Source organism: Vulpes lagopus, chromosome 12, assembly GCF_018345385.1.
Source record: "Vulpes lagopus strain Blue_001 chromosome 12, ASM1834538v1, whole genome shotgun sequence".
NCBI lineage: Eukaryota > Metazoa > Chordata > Mammalia > Carnivora > Canidae > Vulpes > Vulpes lagopus.
In genome coordinates, this window is record NC_054835.1 from 80,648,075 (window position 1) to 80,670,048 (window position 21,974).

General features: G+C 35.0%; 1 protein-coding gene across 1 annotated transcript in view; it reads right to left on the bottom strand.

Moving 5' to 3' along the window:
• The window catches only part of LOC121474077 (transmembrane protease serine 11G-like), a 36,265-nt gene extending 18,079 nt beyond the window's left edge, over positions 1-18,186 (bottom strand). Inside the window, exons 1-5 of the mRNA XM_041726883.1 lie at positions 18,132-18,186; positions 9,523-9,648; positions 8,056-8,174; positions 4,973-5,040; positions 4,195-4,355 (exon numbers count right to left, since the gene is read on the bottom strand). Of these exons, the coding sequence (XP_041582817.1) occupies positions 4,195-4,355; positions 4,973-5,040; positions 8,056-8,174; positions 9,523-9,648; positions 18,132-18,186 (529 nt within the window). The remainder of the gene's footprint in view (positions 1-4,194; positions 4,356-4,972; positions 5,041-8,055; positions 8,175-9,522; positions 9,649-18,131) is intronic.
• Positions 18,187-21,974: the final 3,788 nt, after the last annotated feature.

The window sequence follows — 21,974 nt, forward strand, 5'->3', positions numbered from 1 at the left end:
AATAAGTCAATCGGAGAAGGACAAGCAGTGTATGTTCTCATTCATTTGGGGAATATAAATAATAGTGAAAGGGAATATAAAGGAAGGGAGAAGAAATGTTGGGAAATATCAGGAAGGGAGACAGAACATAAAGACTCCTAACTCGGGGAAACGAACTAGGGGTGGTGGAAGGGGGGACGAGGGCGGGTGTTGGAGGGGAATGGGTGACGGGCACTGAGGTGGACACTTGACGGGATGAGCACTGGGTGTTTTTCTGTATGTTGGTAAATTGAACACCAATAAAAATTAATTAAAAAAAAATAAATCAAGCATCCCAGTGGAAAGTCTAAATTATCTTTCTATTCTTTTTGTAGAATATTATAAAACATTGTCATTTGAAGAACTAATCAGAGTATGCAGTCCAAAAAATGTAAGGGGAAAACAGTAAGGTATTATAGGGGTATACCAAGAAATTAATTATAAAAATAATGTTTTTTTTTTGATTGTATGATATTTCGAGTATTAGCTTTTTAAAATTTGTGATTTTTTGTGATTTGTTTCTTATTATTACTAAATATTCACTTTTCTACCTAAACCAAAATTTATTTCAATAGGATGGGATATTGGATCTGATTAAAGAAGATAGTATAGCTTTTTAATTGGAAATAAGACACAAAATGTGTTAAATGAAATACTGAAGATAAATCCTTCTGGTTTACTTCTTATGCTAAATAAAACTTGCCACAAAATATGCTATGTACTAAATTTACAAGGTAGAAGCAGTACTGGCTTAAAACTTTGAGACCAGCAAAACCATTTTTAAATGTTTAAAAAAAATTTAAACTAGTATAAAGTACAGGTGATATCACATATTATTTGGCTTTGATCTGAGGTAATTCACAAAGACTTTGAGGCAAAGTTTACACATTTTAAAAACATCTTGAAATAAACAAACATAATTGACATAAAAGATTTTTTCAAAAATCTACCACCTACACCCTCTTCTAGAATGTGAGGAGCATCAGATTATGCCAATCCAAAATATGCCACTTTGGCATATGAATTCTTTTGAGTCAAAGGCAATTAAGAAGCAGATACAAGAAATTCCTCTTGCTCTTCCCCAACTTACCTAAACGTAGAACATAAATTTACAAAGGTGTTCCTCCTCTTCTCTTTGCCAGGAATGAGAAAGGTTAATCCCTAGAGACCATTTTGGACTTTATCAGCCTGGGAAAGGCACCAGAAGAATCCTCATAGCACTTTACTAACCAGCCTTTACTCTGCCCTTAGAAGCCTATATAAACCTGCTCTCCTTTGTCCTGTCATTTCTCCACAAATTTATTGTTCTACAAGCCAGATTCTAAGCCATCTCTTTGAGCTACTCATTTTCACTTAGTTATTTCCCATGTTAATAAACTTCTGTTTCTTTTTTTCTTGGTAACATCTTTATTACAGGGTTCTTTTTTTTTATAGTCAAGAACTCAGAAAGGTAGAGGGAAAATTATTTTTCTTCCCTACAGGTAAATTCCATGTATTTTTCTTTATATTTTTTTGTATTTAAATGATGAAAGGCAACAGAAATAGAGACATATTTGGGATCATAAAATAATTACTTAATTTCATGAAAGGTTGTCATTGAGTAAAATCAAAGACTAATTCAAGTACAGTTTTATGAAACACTGACAATCTTAGCTAACTTGCTCTTCAACTAATTGTTTTCCTTTTTCTTTCCTTCCTTCCTCCTGCCCTGCTTTCTTCCTTCCTTTTTTCCTTCCCTCCTTCCTTCTTTCCTTTTTTTTCAAAAATCTATTCACTTGGAATCACTGGAGAGAATTCTGACTTCTATATAATGAGAAGAAATTTTCACAAAGCTAGACATTTTAGAAAAAAGTTACCTAATTATATCCATGAGCATTTTAAATTCTGCAGTTGTAAAAAGAAGATTTACATAGGCAACTATTTCTCAAACTTGCACTTATTGACTTTGAAAGCTAAACTCAAAGCTTCCCCTTGAGCTTTATTATGATCCTGTATAAATTACTTTTGAAAGATTATCAGAATTGTTTCTTCTGTGTTAGACTTAAGATATTAACCAACTGACTCTTCCAATATTTGTGTTTTGGGCCATCTGTGTGTTTCAGTTTTTCAGCTACCTTTTTCAAGACATCCTATCAATTATCCAACTTCCTAGAATCAGAATTGCTAAAGATATCTGAAAAAGTCCATATAATAATGCATTATATTAGTGTATTTATACTAGTCCTTTTCAAAGCATTTTTAAGTTTTTCTAAAAGATAAGTTTCACAGTTGCTACTGTTTTCATTTTGCAAAACAGGAACTGAGACAGTTTCAGCAACCTACCCCAGGCTGAACTATTACTGAGACACAGGTCTCCTGAATTCTAGCCTTGAGGATCTTCCCACCACTACCTGCAGACGCTCCCATAGAATGCACTCCATGCATTTTCTTTTTACTGTATATACGGAAATGATTTCTCTTGCCCTATGAAACCCAAGATATGTTTTTAAAATGTTTATGTATTCCCATGTAATTCTAAAGCTCTACATGGAAAGAGGAATGATTTCCTCAGTGTTCTGTGGTGTTTGTTAATTTTAAGATTTGCTTTTGTTTCCTGCCCACTTTCAAGAGTATGAGTTCATTTACAGAGTTAAAGATAGAACATTTTACAAATACCAAGTTCCTGCCCTGTGCTGAGTTCTGTGCTAATCTTGGGATGTGATTGTAACTACAGAAGACATATTTCTTATATTCAAGGAATTATCAGTCTTTTGCAGACAAAAGATGAAATTTTTAAAATATATGCAAATTAATTTCCAAGCATCCTTGGCAAGCACAGAAGACTCAGGATGAATGATGAATCTGAGGAGACATTCCATGTGAATGAGTAATGTCTTAACAGTAACTTGCTCTTGCTATCCATCCGTTGATGGATGGTTTGCCAGTAGATGCCTGAATGGACCCATCCCTCACTCTGATCCAGCAACACTGTGAAGGACCTAAGTACCCTAACATAACAAAGTGGGGGTCAGGGTGGGCAGATAGATCCAGGAACGATGGAGTTTAAATTTGTAACATTTGGCTTAATGGGAGCTCAAGATTAAATTAATTTTTTAAAAAAAATCAGAGTTTCACACATACTTACTACATCCTTCAACAAAATGTTTTCTTTAGAAAGTCTTATCTCTGCTATCTAAAGCACAGTGCATTGGATTCAGAGTCTACTCTGTTCTATCTGCATGATTAACAGAACTGAATGTTGGGCATTACTCACAGAAACTTCAAGTTCTTCAAGCTATTTTTTTTTCTTTTTGACTTTCACCAAACCTATAATGCAATTTTCTCTTCTGTTAGCATATTATAATATATCTGCTCTAGCCCTCTGGAACAGTTTTGAGGGAAAATGTACCAAGGGAAACCTTATTGGTAACTGTAATTATTTGTCAGCCTTACAGTCTCATTTCATAGTTTACACATATTCTTGTACAATATGGTACCTTCAAAGTTAATATATACAAGGCTAACAATAGCCTTGAAATTATGAGTTTTGTTTGATCTCTCACCCCAAACATTTATCACCTAGTTCCTTATGCCTGTGTTGCAAACGACATGGTACCTTTATGCCAGAGACAGGTATCATGAAGGTCTGGCATTTTTCTTCTTCTGTCTCCTTTATGCCCTGGGCCAATCCTATTCTGCATGCTGTAGGAAGGCTTATGATTGTGTCAGAAAAAAATTACAAGTCTCCTTTCACAGGAGACCAAATCATGTTTGTGCCCCACATATCATGATTTCTGTGTTCATACTACCCTTACTACCCTTATTCCGGATTCTTATTGGAGAGAGTATTGCAACAGAAAGAACCAGGCACTATAGTTACTATATCAGTAGCTGAGTGTAGTTTTCTTTTTTTTTCTTATACATGCTTAATTGATTCAAACAACTCCACCAAGAGTTCTTTTTAAAAAAGAAATATTATTATATTTGGGTTATCCTACAATTTTTGTTTCATAATTATTTCCATACTAATCAAAGGAATATGCTCTTTGCTGTTGTGTGAGGATTTGTTTACTATCAAGTAGATGAGAAATTCAAAAATGAAAAGTAATTTCATTTTATGATGAAATGAAGCTTTCTCTATAGATAAGATCATTAAAATGATAAACTCTAAAAAGGAAGGAAAATGGGATTTCTTGCCTCTAAGATAAGGTAATGAAGTATCTATCTTCAAGAAGCTTTCATTTAATTTCAACTTCTGATGCAAAATTTTGTCAGCTTGCCTTTTTATCGTGTCTGCATTGTTAGAAGCAAACTGAAACTTAAGCAATACATCTGTTTTCAAACCATCATGACTTGACCTGAAAAAGAAAAACACCAGAATAAGTGAGATCATAACCATAGTTATGATTATTTTATATCTTAGTATTTAAATACTAGCTATATCTTCAAGAAAATACAACATATTTTATATATTTTATTGTCATGGATTTCTCTCCTTCCTGTATCATATAGACGTCAATACCCAAATTATTCCCTGCTTGTAAAACTTGATTATAATCAGAGAAAGCTGAGTATCTAATAGTTCGATAATTTCTTTTCCAGAAAAAAATGCATCAAAAGTGCTTGTTAAATTAATCAACTCTATTCTTGATTTTTTAAAAAAATTACAATATCTATTGTTAAAAAATAAAGTAAGTAAAATGGAGAAGACTGTTCAAAGACTGTAAGATTCTTTAACTGAAATGCAAAAGTCTTTAAGAGGACAACCAGTAGAATATATTGTATCACTACCAAGCTAAGAAATTCTCTCTCTATAGGTACCCTGTACAGGAGGAATAACAATTAAATGAAATAATATTAAAATATTTTTGCTCTTGTAAATCTGACATTTTTGGATACTATCCACAAATCAAACAATGAAAAATAAGTAATATAAAGTTTCCTTTCATCATAAAAATTAATTAATTGTGATTACCTAAAGTCAACAACATGAGACTTGATGTAATGATGATTTAAACTGGATCTTCGAAATATCTTATCTATCTGAGAAAAGAAAAAAACCAACAGTGTAGAACTTTTTGAGATTTGAAATCACACATTTCAACATCTCACAAAAATGCCTGGTTAAAACCTGCAGTAATAACATTTATTTCTAAGTTTGTTTGCAGCTATCCTCAGAAAGCTCATTTGGACATAATCCTGTTGTCATAAAGGTCATCTCTATATTCAGATGCTGATATTTGAACAACTTGTCACATGAACAAGGATCGCTGATATACATCAAGAGTTGAATTAAGCTAGATATTTCAGTAGCCAATATAAAATATACTTGGAGATAGAGGTGCTGAGACTGAATTTCTTTGAAAATTGGCTGTGTATGGAATTATCAGCCATTATCATTCAAGCTCAGTTATCATCATCATGGGTATGATTGAAGGATCAGTTTTGTAGGCTTTAGTGAAATGTTTTAGGTCATGTTTTGATCCTGTGGTAAGTGAAGGAGAGAATATATATTTGTCAGGTATTTTCTTAAAAAGAATATACTTATCAAGAAAAATACATGAAATGATTACTTAGAATAAGACAAAACTATGTGCCATTTGTATGCCATTTTAGACTTCCTCAATGGGATAATTTTTCTGTAGTATAAAATCCTAGAAGAAATTATTTCTTATTAAAACCACAGCTTAATACAGAATCTGTGGTTTTACAAACCTGTTTATTACCATTGACTCATCAAGGTGGCTTCTTGAAAAACAGACTGACCATATGTCAAACCTTAAGTAAACCTGAGTCTCAATAATTAGCTTCAAAAATCAGGAGAGCTGCTAAATTTGAAACTGGTTGTGTGTTGAATATATACTTTTCACTCAAATAACTTGATTTGTCATTTTTTTCCTGGTAAAATGCCATGTAAATATCATATTGGATAGGTTGGTGAGCATGTTTATAAAGAAGTCAATAGGTTTTAAAAAGTGAATGACCACTTGATTTCCTTCTAGCTGATTATGAAGGGAAATTTGTTTTTAAGGAAATAGTTTTATATACACGTACATTTTTTGACAAAACAAATACATGTTCATTGTAAAAAGTTATAAAAAGCAACCAATACAGCAAAGTATAATGAAAAGTAACAAAATCATTTCTAAATTGCTGTATAGAGAACCTGCTATTTGCATTGTTGGTTATGTACTTCCATATTTTCTACTTTCATTTATATATGACCTTTATAGATCTTATATATAATTTTAAGTTTTCTGTCTGCCTCCTTCCATTTTCTTTCCAATTTCACCACTTTTTTGTTATTTCTCTAAAATCATAGCTTTGTAAACTATGTATTACCCATGCCAATTTAGCATATAAACATTTGAGATTATTGAACTCCACACAAAGTTTGTAAAATTCATTTTAGGCATGGTTTTAATAACTTATTCCAGGACAATATTTCCTAGAACTGTAACTTACAGTCTAAATCAGGGTCAGCAAATTATAGCCTATAGGGTAAATCTAGACAGCCACTGTTTTTGCCTGGACCATCATCTAAGAATGGTCTTCACATTTTTTTTAATAGTTGAAAAAATAAGAATAATAATAATGTTTTGCGATATCTTAAAACTTAACAAAATTCTACTTTCAGTGTCCTTGAAGAAATTTTATTGAACTCATTTGTTGATGTATTGCTTATGGCTGCTTTTGCACTACAAATGACGGATTTGAATAGTTGCAGAAACCAAATAGCTTGCAAAGCTGAAAATACTATCTGGCATCTCACAGAAAAAAAAAATGCTAACTTGTGGTCTAAATTACTGTACTTCCCTTATTTATGTTGTCTCCATTTATACTCTACAGGAGAGGGCCAATTCTAGTAAGTTGGCCTTTTGTTTATGGTTATCTTCTTGAAGTGTATTTTTATGGTCCTACCATGTGGCAGACAGACACTGTTACAGGCACCAGGAATATAATAATAAATAGGCGTAGCCCTTCACAAATTCAGAGGGGCACTGACATACAAATAATAATGATGTAACAAGGTGGTAAGCGCTTTAGCATAGGTGTATGAAAGTTCTGTGAGAACACAGAAAACAGATGCTTATATTTATTCGGATATAAATTTTATACTTTTTATTCACAACATACCATTTCTCAGAATAACTGAGAAGTAGGTAAAATTTTGTAGTTGAAGCTTTGAAGGGTCAAGTAACTTTTCCACAGCTCATAAACTATCAAGAAGTAAAATTTGAATATGTATCTAGATGTCCTTACTTCAAAGTTTAGACTGTTTGTTATTCAACATATTGCTTTATACAACATAATACCCTGCCCTGATCGTTTTTTCCTTAATCAAAATTTCCTTTGGATGTATTTTTGAAAAGACATGCTAACCCTACTCAGTTGCATCCTTTAACTCATTTCATTAGCTTCTGCTTTTGGTTGGGAAATGGATTAAGAGATATTTGTGAACCTGGCAAGAATGGTCTGTCATCTTTGGTCAGTGCTAGGCTTGGTAGAAGCTATGTGCACAACTGAAGCCTTTAATGGAAGAGCTAGTCTCTATGGTTCTGTGGTATATTTTCAGGAATAAATGTTTAGTGTAAGTTGCCTAATGGGAAATGTATCAGGGTCACATACATGGTAATGTTGTGCCTGAATGATGGAGTTATGTTTTCAGATAACTCTAATGATTTTATTTTTTATATTTGAGCTATTCACTTTTTCTGTCGGTCTTCTATTATTTGGTCTTTGGTGCAATTATTCTTTGTCCAATGTATTTCTCCAATTTTCCTGAGATAATGTTGGTTAGAGTTGCCAGGATTAGTAGACAAAAATATGGTTCAGTTTTAACTTCAGACAAACAGTGAATAATTTTTAATATAAACATGTTTAAAACACTGAATGAAATATATTTTAGGGAGGATCTGTAATTAAAAGTTAACTGAGCATTCTGTATTTTATCTGGCATCACCAACATAGGTACAATTTGATATGTTCTCAACTCATCTCTTTATTTTAACCTTCTTCACCATGGTATTGTCAGAGTTGGAATGATGACAGACTTACCTCATCACTGACTTTTTGTTTCAGGTCTCGTCTCATTTTTGAGTGTTCAACTGAAAAGTCAGGATTATATTCAATACTGGGGATCAGGAACGAGGTTTGGTAATAGTAAAATTTCTGATCTGGAAGGGAGAACAAACATGGATAGCTTCTCTTTAATTCAGTTGAGTTGTATAAATATCAAAGTAGAAGGAATAACATGCAGAAAAGTCCTATAAGGATGAACTCTTGGGAATTAAACATACGATAGCTGTGGCCAATACCTCTCTCTAACCTTTTTTTTTTTTTTAAGTAAAATGTGTATATAACATTATATTAGTTTCAGGTGTGCAACATAATAATTGTATATACTCCATATATGTGTGACATATATATATGTATATATATGTATATGTATATATGTCACATATATACATATATATCACATCCTCTTTATTCATCCATAGATGGACACTTAGGTTGTTTTTATATTTTGGCTGTTGTAAATAGTGCTGCAGTGAACTTTGGGGGTGCATTTATCTTTTTGAATTAGTGTTTTCATTTTCTTCAGACACCCAGAAGTAGATTACCTGACATATGGTAGATCTATTCTTAATTTTTTTAGGAACTTCCATACTGTTTTCCATAGCGGCTGTACTAATTTATATGCTCACTAACAGTGTACAAGTTTTCCCTTTTTTTTTCACATCCTTGCCAATACTTGCTTTTTTTTTTTTTTCTTTTCAATACTAGCCACACTAACAGATATGGGGTGATATCTCATTGTGGTTTTGATTTGCATTTCCCTGATGATGAGTGATGGTGAGCATCTTTTCACGTGCCTATTGGCCATCTGTATGCTTTCTTCGGAGAAAGGCCTATTCAGGTCTTCAGCCTATTCTTAAATTTGATTGTTTGTCTTTTTGCTATTGAGTTATTTGAATTCTTTATATATTGTGGATATTAATCCCTTATCATATGTATGATTTGCAACTATTTCTAATCCATTTTTAAGATCACATATTCTCATAGTCATGTGGTTGTCAGTTGTTTTATGATAAAATTATTACTTATTAGTGATAATTCATAAATTTAAGCTGTTAGTTAGATCATGATAGAATGCAATATATTCTCATAAATTAACCTTGAAGTCAGAATTGCTACTAAAATGTTTTTACTTTCAGTACGTTAAACATTATTAAGCCATATAATAACATAAGATGTATTGTATTATTTAAGAGATAATATTATGTGAACCAGTTCAAATTTTAAATGCTGGAAGTTATTTTTATACAAAAAGGATACTCATTTCCCAAATGTAGAGAAGTTTATGTAAATTAATACTGCATTATGCAAAATTTGCATACATTTAAGCAAAATATTATTGCAATGAAAATTACACTCCAAAATATTAGAGAATATTATTAGGTTTTGAAATAAATTGAGTAGATCTTCAAATTTTCAAAAGAATACAATGAGAAAGATTCTTACCAAATGCCAAAAAATAAACAAGGAGACCGATGATTATTGCTAGAACCAACACAACAGCTGTGACAATAAGGGCTGTCATCCATGGTCTCAGTGAACTTGTCCTTCTACCCAGTATTGCAGGCCTTTTGAGAGAGAGAGTTGTATATTAAAGTCAAACAAAACTTAAATACTAAAAACTTAGTTTTGCATAGTTTTGATATAGAATGGTTGGTTTGTTTTTTTCCCTAGAATTCATGTTTAGCCCATATTGTGTTTGAGTAACATCTGAATATATTGTTCTATAAAAAAAAATATAAAAATCCTGTCAATGAAAAATATCACTGATTGGTATTTGACTTTATATTTTTAAAAAGTCAGAATTATACTATAGTTGACTACTGCTTCATAGACTTCCTGGTTCATTATGCTAGTATTCTGAAATATTTTTTTCTTTGTAAATGAACTAACAATATATATTTGGTTCATGTGCTTCAAATCTAAAAAACCTCAAAGAATGAGGGCATCTGGGTCACTCCTCACATTCTAGCATGAACTAACAGAGGCTCAGAATGATTAGTAAAACCTCCAAGTTGGACACAGTCACTGATAAGGTATTAGCAAAAAAAAAAAAAAAAAAAAAGATAAGGTATTAGCAATGTAATGGCACAGATGGTAGCTATACTTGTGTTGAACATAGCATAATGCATAAACTTGTCAAATTACTAAGTTGTACAAGTGAAAATAATATAACATTGTGTGTCAACTATACTCAAATAATAATAAAGATAAAACCTCAAAATTGCATTTTGGGAGATTTGGAACTAGATTTTGGGCTTTGGGGACTTTTTTCAGAACTCTATACTTAATCCTATAATCCCCATGTGATAAAACAAGTAATCTGTAATGCATATGAAGAGCATCTAAAATAGGACAGTTTGAAGAAAAGAAAATAGAACTGTAAGGAAGAAATAGTAAGTAAACCAAAAAGATTATTAATATAATGAACAAGCAAATAAATAGTGACCCTCAGAGCTTTGGACCCAGGAACTTTGTGATATGAGAACCACTGATGTATTTTATGTATATTTATTTCATAGGGTTATAGGATTTCAAACCTGTGATTTTTAATAAATGGTATCAGATGCAATAAGGCTAAATTTACTTGAGTAAATAAGGAATCAATTAAAGGAAAAATGCCAAAGCAATAACAGTACCAAAGTATGTAAGTATGGCAAAAAGCATGAAAGACTAAATCTGAACAATTACAGAGTTGAGGCAGGCTAGAATGAGGCTGACTGGCATAGGTTGTCTAGGAAGATATCATCCACAGGAGAAATGGGCAAGAATATGGCTCTGAAAGTTAAAAGTACCAATTCTTGATCTGTTAAAATTATACATGGAAAAGCAGAAGAAAGAATCACCTTCTCTGGATTGGTAGCTGGTTGTGGTAAAGTAGAAAGTAGATCCCCACTAAATAATTGAAGATATCAACTGAGGGTGGGACTTTGGCATCAATAATCTGGAAAAAGTAGGGATACTTCTTTATTCCTATATCTGGGCAAAGAAGCCACAGGCAGTTTCCTCACCCCAGAACCATCAACCTGAGCTCTGATAACTATCTCAATCAGGTAGTACTAATTCTGAGTCCTGCTGTGTTTCTGGAAGGATCCAAAGTGCTTACCACTCTTTGGTTCATAGTAAGACATGAGTCTTAAAATCTGCAAACATCTGAAGTATCTTTAGAAGAGCTGGGGTCCTGCTGGGGTAAGGAAATTGCTGACGAAAATATTCACCATCTTTATTAACAGAAGATCATGGATAATCATGAACTCATTCGGTTAACATTTACCAAGTTCCTTCTGAGTGCCAAACATTTTCTGCTTGAGATTCAAAGGTGAATAAGACATAGTCTCCTATCTTTAAGAACGTGTAATCTAGTGGCTAAGTAACTAGTAAAATTCAAGTGATAAATGTCATGACAGAATTATCCAATAAGCTATGAGAAATGAGTGGTACAAATGGTTTTACCTTAAAGAACTTATCCTTTGAATCGGCTTTTGGAGGCAGAGAAGGAGGAATCAGCAAGAATGATGGGTATGACAGGCAGAGGAACAGCATAAACAAAGGTAAAAAAAACATGAAACAAGGACAAGGATTTCTCCAGGACATACATGAGAAAGTAGAATTTATGCATGAGAATAGAGGTAAACTTAATTAATGCATGTGCTCATTAGTTAACTCAGTAAACATGTATGGAATATAATGGAATATAATGCAGAATCAATAGATCTTCCTCTCAAGGAACTTATAGTCTTATAGGGGAGGGACAACACAGTGCATACAAATTGCTACTAAAGTTGTGGAGTAATTCTAAAAGAATTTCAGAAAAGGACTAATGATTTCTCTTCGGAGGAAATAATAATTGGAAAATAATGATAGTTTTTTAAAGCTTGAAAATAGGGGGCCCACCTTCTCATTGTCTTCTCCTCTGAGTCAGATACGGAAAACCATTCATAGAAAGGAAGTTTATGTCACAACAGAATTCTCATTATCAAAAGGGTGTGGTTTCCTGTTGAACTTCTAACACCAGGAACATCACTGTGACTGAATTATAGTCTTATGTATGCGTTGAAATTGAAAAACTGATTGAGTACATTTTCTTAATTATAGAGACATGCTCTAAAATATTTAATCCTAGATGTTTTTTTAAAAAATAAAATAAGTTTTCTCCCTGATTTTTTTTCAGTACTAATCTAATTTTAACTTACACACTGATGAATTTCAATGGCTGATATCAGTGGTTATTCCAGATTGGTAGAGCCTGCACCTCATAGGTACTTGCTAAATATTTGTCTACTAAATAAAATAGTGTGTCGTAAAAGAGGAGGCAACCCTACGCTATTTCTAACACAAAAACTCTTTTCAGCTGAGAGTTTTGCTAGAGATGAATTTCTTCAGATATGGCAGGAGGGAAAACGAACTTAAGCACTCGTTTTCCCTCCTGCCCAAGACACAATTACAAATTTTTAAAAAGATTTTTATTTTTATTATTTATTCATGAGAGACACAGAGAGAGCGAGAGAGAGGCAGAGACACAGGCAGAGGGAGAAGCAGGCTCCATGCAGGGAGCCTGACGTGGGACTTGATCCAAGGTCTCCAGGATCAGGCCCCGGGTTGAAAGCGGCGCTAAACCACTGAGCCACCCGGGCTGCCCCACAATTACAAATTTTACACAAAAATCTCTAAAGGACAATTCTCTCCTTCTCTTTCCTTTCTAGCTTCTCCCTCATCCTAATCCTTCTAATTCAAAGAATTTAATTTTGGTCAGACTTATTCCAGCCAGATGACAAAACAGATTCACTGTAGTGTAGGAGAATCCAGCCTCAGAGAAGCCTTTGACACTCAAACAAACAAAAATTATAAGTGACCTCACCATTGAGGTATTTGTGCCAAAGCAAAGCTGAGCAGTGTCTAGGAAACTTTTCACAAAGAGTCAAAGCATTTTTGATCCTTCCTCTACCTTTGGTTACATTCAGAGTAGCTCATTATCCAGACTTTCATGGGGAGGTATTCCCTGAACTAAAGCTCAGCAGAAAGGAATGAGTTCTTCTTGCTCTTATCAGTGTTAGCCAATGTCACAATTTTTTACCAAGGTATAGATTCAAGTCCTTCCCTTTAGACAGCTCTACTGGCATCTATTGTTTTTCCTGGAACTTTTTAAATGCTTTATATGACCAAAATATTTTTCCTCAGGGATTAAAAGATGAGAGATAAAGGGATTTCTTTCTGCCAGAGCCATGGCCACATGATTTGAAGGGTTCATTGTCTCTGAAAGAGGTTGTTCATAGTAGTTAAGAGTGTGGGTTCTAAAGAAGACATACACAAGGCCAACAAGCACATGAGAAAATGCTCCGCATCACTTGCCATCAGGGAAATACAAATCAAAACCACAATGAGATCCCACCTCACACCAGTGAGAATGGGGAAAATTAACAAGACAGGAAAAAACAAATGTTGGAGAGGATGCGGAGAAAAGGGAACCCTCTTGCACTGTTGGTGGGAATGTGAACTGGTACAGCCACTCTGGAAAACTGTGTGGAGGTTCCTCAGTGTTAAAAATAGATCTGCCCTACGACCCAGCAATTGCACTGCTGGGGATTTACCCAGATACAGATGTAGTGAAAAACTGAGATACCTGCACCCCAATGTTCATAGCAGCAATGTCCACAGTAGCCAAACTGTGGAAGGAGCCTCGGTGACCATCGAAAGATGATGGATAAAGAAGATGTGGTCTATGTATACAATGGAATATTCCTCAGCCATCAGGAACGACAAATACCCACCATTTGCTTTGACGTGGAGGGACCTGGAGGGTATTAGGCCGAGTGAAATAAGTCAATTGGAGAAGGACAAACATTATATGGTCTCGTTCATTCGGGGAATATAAAAAATAGTAAAAGGGATTATAGGGGAAAGGAGAGAAAATGAGTAGAAAATATCAGAGAGGGGGACAGAACATGAGAGACACCTAACTCTGGGAAACGAACAAGGGGTGGTGGAAAGGGAGGTGGGCAGGGGGATGGGGTGACTGGGTGACAGACACTGGGGGGGGGCACTTGACGGGATGAGCACTGGGTGTTATGCTATATGTTGGCAAATCTAACTCCAATAAAAAAATATATATACAAAAAAAAAAAAAAGAGTGTGGGTTCTGTAGCCAGCCTACTTGATTTCTTATCCTGGTTCCCCTTATGTGGGACCCTGGGCAGTCATTCCACCTCTTTGGTAAAGATTCCCTTTACCAAATCTTTACCAAATGGGGGTAATAATACCCATCTTGTAGGATTATTGCGAAGACTAAATGAGTTAATATACATAAGAACACTTAGAATAGTAATTTTTTTTTTAGAATAGTAATTAAAACATGGTGAAGACTTAGGAGTTTTGGTTATTTTATTATTTTTATTATCAAAAGCTGCAGAGAAAGGATACCAAGGAGTTTGTACATAGATGAGGTGGAATGAGCTGGTCAAAGTGTGTGCTGGATGGTAGATGTGTTGCTTACAAAGGAAAGAAGTAAATACTGGTGCCAGGACCTTGGGCAATAACACAGGCCAGAAACTATGCACAGACTGGGAAGTCCCTTAAGACTTAAGAACCTAGCAAAGCCCTGAAAATCTCCATGGAGAATTCTGGCAGATAAGAAAATCTAAGTTTGGGATAAGGGGGGCTACCAGAGCCTTCAGGAGAAATCTCAGGTTTCAGAAGTAGGCATTATCAGATAATCACATTTTGGAGCATCCGTAGGGAAAGAACTACAATAATGAGTATGAGAAAGTTTAAGACAAGACAAGAAGGGTGAATCATCTGGCTGGATTTTTAATCCATTGCCCAAAGAAGGTAGAATAACTCTGGAAGAAAGCTGTTGTTATGCAAATATCACAAGGTGACGGTGTTATTATTCATAATGACAGTGGCTTAGCAGTGATGATGATAATGATTTAATTGTACCACCAGATACGATAAGACTTACATAAAATCTGTGATGTGAGTAGAAATACTAACTAAAAGTTGTGCAAAAGATTAAATAAGGAGATTTGTGCTTGCTTTTATGTTTCTTGTTCTGACAAGCTGTGTGTCTTGTTTCTATAACTCCACATTATGCAAATAAGAAAGACATAATGTTTCATAAATGAAAAGTTGACTGATGTCATAATTAAAATAACTGGTATTTTGGCTGATAAAAGTTCAAAAGGGGATAATCAAGGTCAGAGAGTGCTGCTCTTCAAGTATCTGCTCATTAACCCAAATTTACATGGTGAGGTCCATGAGAAACTATTCCTTGAAGGAAATTTTAGATGCATTGAAGTAATTAAAACCTGATAAGGACCAAAAAGAATGCGTAGCCCATTGACAAGGGCCATTGAAGAGAAGGTGATTGGCCAGAGCAGTACTGCACCCACTTTGGCCAATACTGCTTCAGTTTTATTGGTACATTTTCCCTTGTCTTACTAATATTTTTAATTAAGCATCATTTATCCTTAGTCATCTCTTTTCCTACTGCTATTTAGCAACAACTTTTGACCTCCACAAGAAAGCAGGACTTGTTTTGAACATTGAAGCATGAAATATGAAATAAAGGATTTCACTCATATGTGGAGTTTAAAGAAACAAAACAGATGAAATAGGGAAAGGAAAGGAAAAATAAAATAAGATAAAGACAGAAAGGGAGGCAAACCATAAGAGATTCTTAAATATAGAGAAAAAACTGAGGGTTGCTGGAGGAGAGTTAGGTGGGGGATGGGCTAAATGGATGATAGCCATTAAGGAGGGCACATGTTAGGATGCACTCAGGTGTTATATGTAAGTAATAGATCACTAAATTCTGTTCCTGAAACCAATGCTATACTATGTTAATTAACTGGAATTTTAATAAAAACAAATAAATAAAGTAAAATTTTAAATGTGAAAGAAAATGAAGTAAAGCCTTTCTTGAGTCATAGGAACTATTGAAAGAAAGATGTGAAACTGCTGGAGAAGTCACAGGAGTGTCAAAAGGAAAGGGTAATGGTAGGAAGGTAACTTTGACAGGTTCAGTGAACAATAACTTATAACTGTCAGGAGTTTTTACATTTAATCAAAACATACTTTGAGCTTCCAGAGTCTTTTGGAGTCTTCCTTCCTTCCTTCCTTCCTTCCTTCCTTCCTTCCTTCCTTCCTTCCTTCCTTCCTTCCTTCCTTCCTTCCTTCCTTCCTTTATTGCTTTAGTACTTTTATTGAGATATAATCCATATGCCATAGAGTCCACTAATTTAAATTGTTCAATTCAACAGTTTTTACTATATTCCCAAAGATGTGCAACTATCACTATAATCATTTTTCAAACCTTTTATCATCTCAAACAGAAACTCTGTACCCATTAATAGTCCCTTTCTATTTTTTCCTAACTCCTTGACTCTAGGCAACCACTAATGTACTTTCTGCCTCTACAGATTTATTTATTCTGGACATTTCACATAAACTGGATCATATAATAGATGATATTTTGTATTTGTCTTCTATTATTTAGCATAATATTTTCAAAATGTATTGATGTGATAGCATTTATCACCTCCATACTGTTTTACATAGGGAGAGGTAAGACTTCATTTGTTTTTATATTTGTTTTATCCATTTTATGGATATGCTATATTTTATTTTGTACATTCATCAGCTGACGGACATTTGGATTGTTCCTACTTTTTGGGTATTATGAATAATGCTGCTCTGAGCATTCGTGTTCAAATTTTTGTATGGACATGTGTTTTCATTTCTTTTTCATGTAGAGCTAAGAGTGGAATTCCTGGGTCATATAATAATTCCATGCTTAACATCTAGAGGAGCTGCTAAACTTTTCCAAAGTGTCTGCACCATTTTACATTCCTATCAACAATGTAAAAATGTTATAATTCTTCCACATTTTCACCAATCTTTTCTTTTTTCTCTTTGCCTTTCTTCAGTGGCTTTTGATTCTCTTCCTTCTACTTGTTTCTTTGCTTTGTTCTTATTGTATCGCCCTCTTTCTACCTTAATTTGTTTGTTTCTTATTGTATTCTTCTTTACTTCCCTTTACTTTTTAAAATCACATTTTTAAAAAGGAAATATATGTGTTAATAAGATGATCTATAATTTTCTAGGTTACCCACTCTCTAAACCTCGAAATCATAGGCCATCTCCCTCTGCACAAACTGCTTCACAAATTCAATCTACCTCTGAATTGTCTTTTCCATTTGGGCCCTTCTTTGCATGTCCTTAACACCATCCTACTTCAGGCATTCAATGTATTTCATCTGGACAACCACAATGGCTATTAATAGATCTCTTTATTGCCAGATAATTTCCCCTCAAATACATTCTACAGCATTGCTTCCAGAATTATTTTCCAATTATACAGTTCTAATAGTGTGATTCTTTCATTCAAAAACCCTCAGATATTTCTCATTATGCAGACCATAAGCTCTTGAGTTAGTATTCATTCATTCATCCAATCATTTATTGAGGAAATATTTATAGAGTTCCCATTATATGCTAAGAACTGATTCTGCTGCTGGAAAAACTGTGGCAAACAAGACTGGCAAGTTCCTTCTTTAATGAAGCTCACAGGCTAGTGGAAGGAGAAATAAAAATAAAACAAGCCAAAGAATAAGTTTCAACTCATGAAAACAAAACAATAGATAGAGAGAGTGACTAGAGGCTGGGGAGAGAGGCTGCTTAATTGAGTAGCAGAGAATTATCCCTGAAGAGACACCATTTCAGCTGAGAGATGAATTGTGAAGATGAATTGAGAAATTAATTGTGAAGCTTCTCAAAGAACTGGGAAAGAGCAACAAGATGGCAGCAAGTTCCTAGAGATGGAACAGGGTGAGCTTGGCTGAGTTCCTGGGAGAAATCACGCCAGGGTTCCAGATCACAGTGGGTCCAAGAAAGAGTAGAAAAGATTCAGCCAGAGAGACAAGCAAGGATCAAATCACGGGCCCCTGAAGATGACGATGGCAAAGTCTTGATGATGACTGGACAACTTTAAATATAGGAAGATCATGACATAATTTAGAATTTTGAAAGAAGGGTCTTTCATTTACTGTCTAACTTACTTTTGGGTTCTTCCTTCCCATCACATGCGCCGATCTCTTCCTTATATTTGCCCATTTCTGTTTTGTTTACAGCATCCCCTCTGCCTTAAATATCCTTTCTTCCTCTGTGTTCCTACCCTTCTCTTTTTGCAGCAGCTGGTATTTCCATTTCTGGAAACCTTCCAATGTGCTTCTCGAATGTCTTCTCCCTCTTTTAAGGGTCAGTTCCTTTCACTGTAATCCCACCCTAGGTAGAAACAACCTTGAAGTTTCTTCTACCTATTTGCCACTTTGTTGTATGGGCCATGTTCTATTTCATATTTTGGCTATCTGTGCCACTCTGTCCTTCTCACTACTTCAGCTTCCCAGTCTTGTACTAGGCTCTATATCTTATAGTTACCCATAGCTTCAATATCTCCATAATATAAATTTTAATCATCCAACTCTGCAACTACCCCAGTCTTCTTTCCAGCCCACTGTGTTAATACCCTGACTTCAACCCCGCTGGGACTCATAATCCACTCATCCTATTATCTTTACACTGTCTCCCATCACCATCATGTTGGCATTGCTCTTTTAGTTGGCATAAATCCCATGGTCCCTAAGTATACTCATTCCTTGCATACACCCTCAGTCCTGTAATCTTCTCTCTCTATGTCATAATCAGGTAGCAAAACTCCAACCCTGGTTAAATACAACTTTATACCTACTTTGTGTTTATACAAATATGGCTGGGGAAAAAAAGCTTAATTTTGCTTATGAGTCTCATTTTAAATTGTAGGAGCACTACCTCAAATTGGCTTCAGTACTTCCTAGCCATCATGCCTTCTTATTCTCTCTTTCTCCTACTGTGAGAGATAGACGATTATTTCATATCTTCTCTTCTCAAGTCTGCAATACCTCCTCTTTCATCTTCACCCTCAACTGATGGCTTTAAAACCATTTCACTGAGAAAATAGAGATAATCAGAAGATAGAAATCATTGGCCCATCTGCCATCGCCATTGTGCTTTTTTAAAAAAATCTCTTATTTCTTTGCCCGTGTTCTCCGCCTTTCTTCTTGTTACAACAGCAATGTTAAACAAAGTGTTTGGCCCAAAATGGGCAATAAATTCTAGTTTATTCATTGGACTGACATTGCTTTGCTTTCTGCAGAGACAATGAAATTTGAGTGAAGGGCATATGGGGTAACGAGTGAAAAGATCGGGTCTAGTCTCATCCTCCTATAATTTGTCAGAATCACTTTGAAAAGAGGAAGTCAAGAATTAGGACATTATCTAGATAATTAGGGGAAAAATCTCTCACTTTCTCTTCAGGACCCAGATGGTTTTCTCAATAGCCCATGCACGTGTCTAATCTGGTCTGTATGTGATCTGTCACATATTAAGAAAGTTCTCGGGATAACTTGGGTTTCATCTTAGTGCACGCATCAGACACTATTATGAGTTAGGCTCTTAAGAAGATATTTGAAGACAACACAGTGTTACACTATTTTGTGCATTTTTACATGATATTCCACCTCTTCTAGCCAATCCTGCAAGTATCACATAGTCTTCAACAGAAAATTAGCAATATTTTTCTCAAATTATTATTATTATTTTTTTAAAGGTTGCTTTGGTCACAGCAGCCTCACGAGCTCTCTGAAGAGAGCCTTAGTTGTTTTCAGACAAAATGCCTTTGCACTCACTAATCATGTGAACTCACCTCATTTATTACAGCCTGAGCTTATTAACCTCTAAAATGCAGATGACGCCTACGGAGGTATGAGAATGAAGAGATAGCAAGTGCTCGCTTGAGGTTAGCAATTGCTATCAGGCTTGAATGAAGCAGACTGGCTGACCCTGCTGAACAAAATGGGATGGTTTGAAAAGTATAAAGAAGAAAAAGAAAGAGAAAAAAGAAAAGTGTAAACACTCTGCTCTGACCAAGGCAGTCTAGCCACTGCATAGAAGTTGCATTCATTTGGGAGTTCCTGTCTTTAGGGTAACCAAGTGTACAGATAGTTCTCGTGGCCCCAGTTTCCTATTACTCATCATCACATTGCAATGGCAAAATACCTGCCAGAGAGTGACTATATTACTTCAGTTCAATATAAATGGCATTCATATATATCTGATAAGCTATCTTAATTGTTGGGAGCTCTTTCTGTCTGTGTTTGATAAAACTTACATAGTGTAATCAGAGCCTCATGGGCCCCTAAGAGTCTTAGGGCCTCTATGAAGATAAGGAGTGATCCTTTACTCAAAAATGCCCCACCTTATTTCAAACAGGTTTGAAAGAACAAAGGGTGCAGTGGAAGGGTAGAAGGGTGAGGCACAGGTCAATTGTAACAATAATAGCAATGATGATAATAGCTTTCATTTATACAGCACTTCAGAGTTTTTAAAGAGCTTTAGCATACCCCGTAACACTTGATCCACCCCACACTATGTAAGGTTCTTGTGGTAAATATGATTTGCCCATTTTTCACTTGAGGCTATAAGGGTTTACTCAAGAACATAAAAGTACTAATGATTTGAGCCCACCTAAGTTCCTTGCCTTCTACTTATGAACATTTTCCTCTGTGGAGCACAGGTCCTAATCCAAAATTACTACAGCAATGACCAATAGGGCATGTTAGTAAAACAGAAGCGTGGGAACAGGGAAGTAAATTTTGCTGAGTGGAATTTTACTAAAAAACAATTTTATTTTCAGTCCAAGTGTGAGAATCTGGAAGAACTCCAAAACTCAGAGAAGTAGTACATGGCAATTAAGTGTTTTGAATATTTTGTGGAGTAACCATGGCAACCAAAGACTTATAGTCAAACCATTCAGCAGACCATCTAGGAGAGGCATTCCTGAATCATGTGTCTGAAGATAGTGATGTCACTGGCTATCTGGGCTATGACCTTTAGAGCACCCCCAAAAGAAGGAGAGGACAGAAAATTAATATTCTTGTTGGAGAGACTCAAAATCCTTTGGGGAAGAGACAATTCATTTATAAGTAGGACACAATACCATTCTATTAGATCTGTTCTCCGAAACTTGAGTAGGAATCCAAGTCAGAAAAATATAATAAACCCCTAGAAAATCACCTGGTCATTTGTTATACAGTTGCATCTGGCACTAGAGTCATTATCAAATCCTACTAGTACATTCTCTCTCTCTCTCTCTCTCTCTTTTTTTATTCATGAGAGAGAGAGAGAGAGAGAGAGAGAGAGAGAGATCGGTAGAGACACAGGCAGAGGGAGAAGCAGGCTCCATGTAAGGAGCCTGAGTGGGACTCCATCCCGGGACTCCAGGATCTGGCCCTGGGCTGAAGGTGACGCTAAACTGCTGAGCCACCCGGGCAGCCCATATTCTCAATGGCACCTTCACTGGATTCCATTAACAGTGATAACCATTTACATTTGTAATCTTTTATAGTTTTCGTGGTGGTTATCTCAAATATCAGTACAGTGATAAAAACAGATCTTGCATATGGTCTAATGATACATAGCTATTAACTAGAGGAATCTTTATTCAGGTGTTCTGATGATCTCCTACCCGATGCTTCTTCCATGCTATTTGCTCTAATCTGGTATTTATTTTGGAATGGGAGTATTTCAGTAATCTGGATTTTAATGTATTAGTTCTTCATAAAATAGAGAATATCTAGAGAGAACAGATTATTTTGCCAAAAAGTTGGCATTTGAGGTTGAATTACAAGAATTACAGAGGATTCCGTTTGATAAACTTGAAATGGTTGACAAGTTCAGGTAGTTACTATCAAAGCAATATTTAGTTGTTGTAATTATAAAAAGGAACAACAATGAAACTTAAAAGTCAAAACTTTCCCTGGCTTGCTTGTCATTTATTTCTCTGAGTGCTGAAGTGTATAAGTACC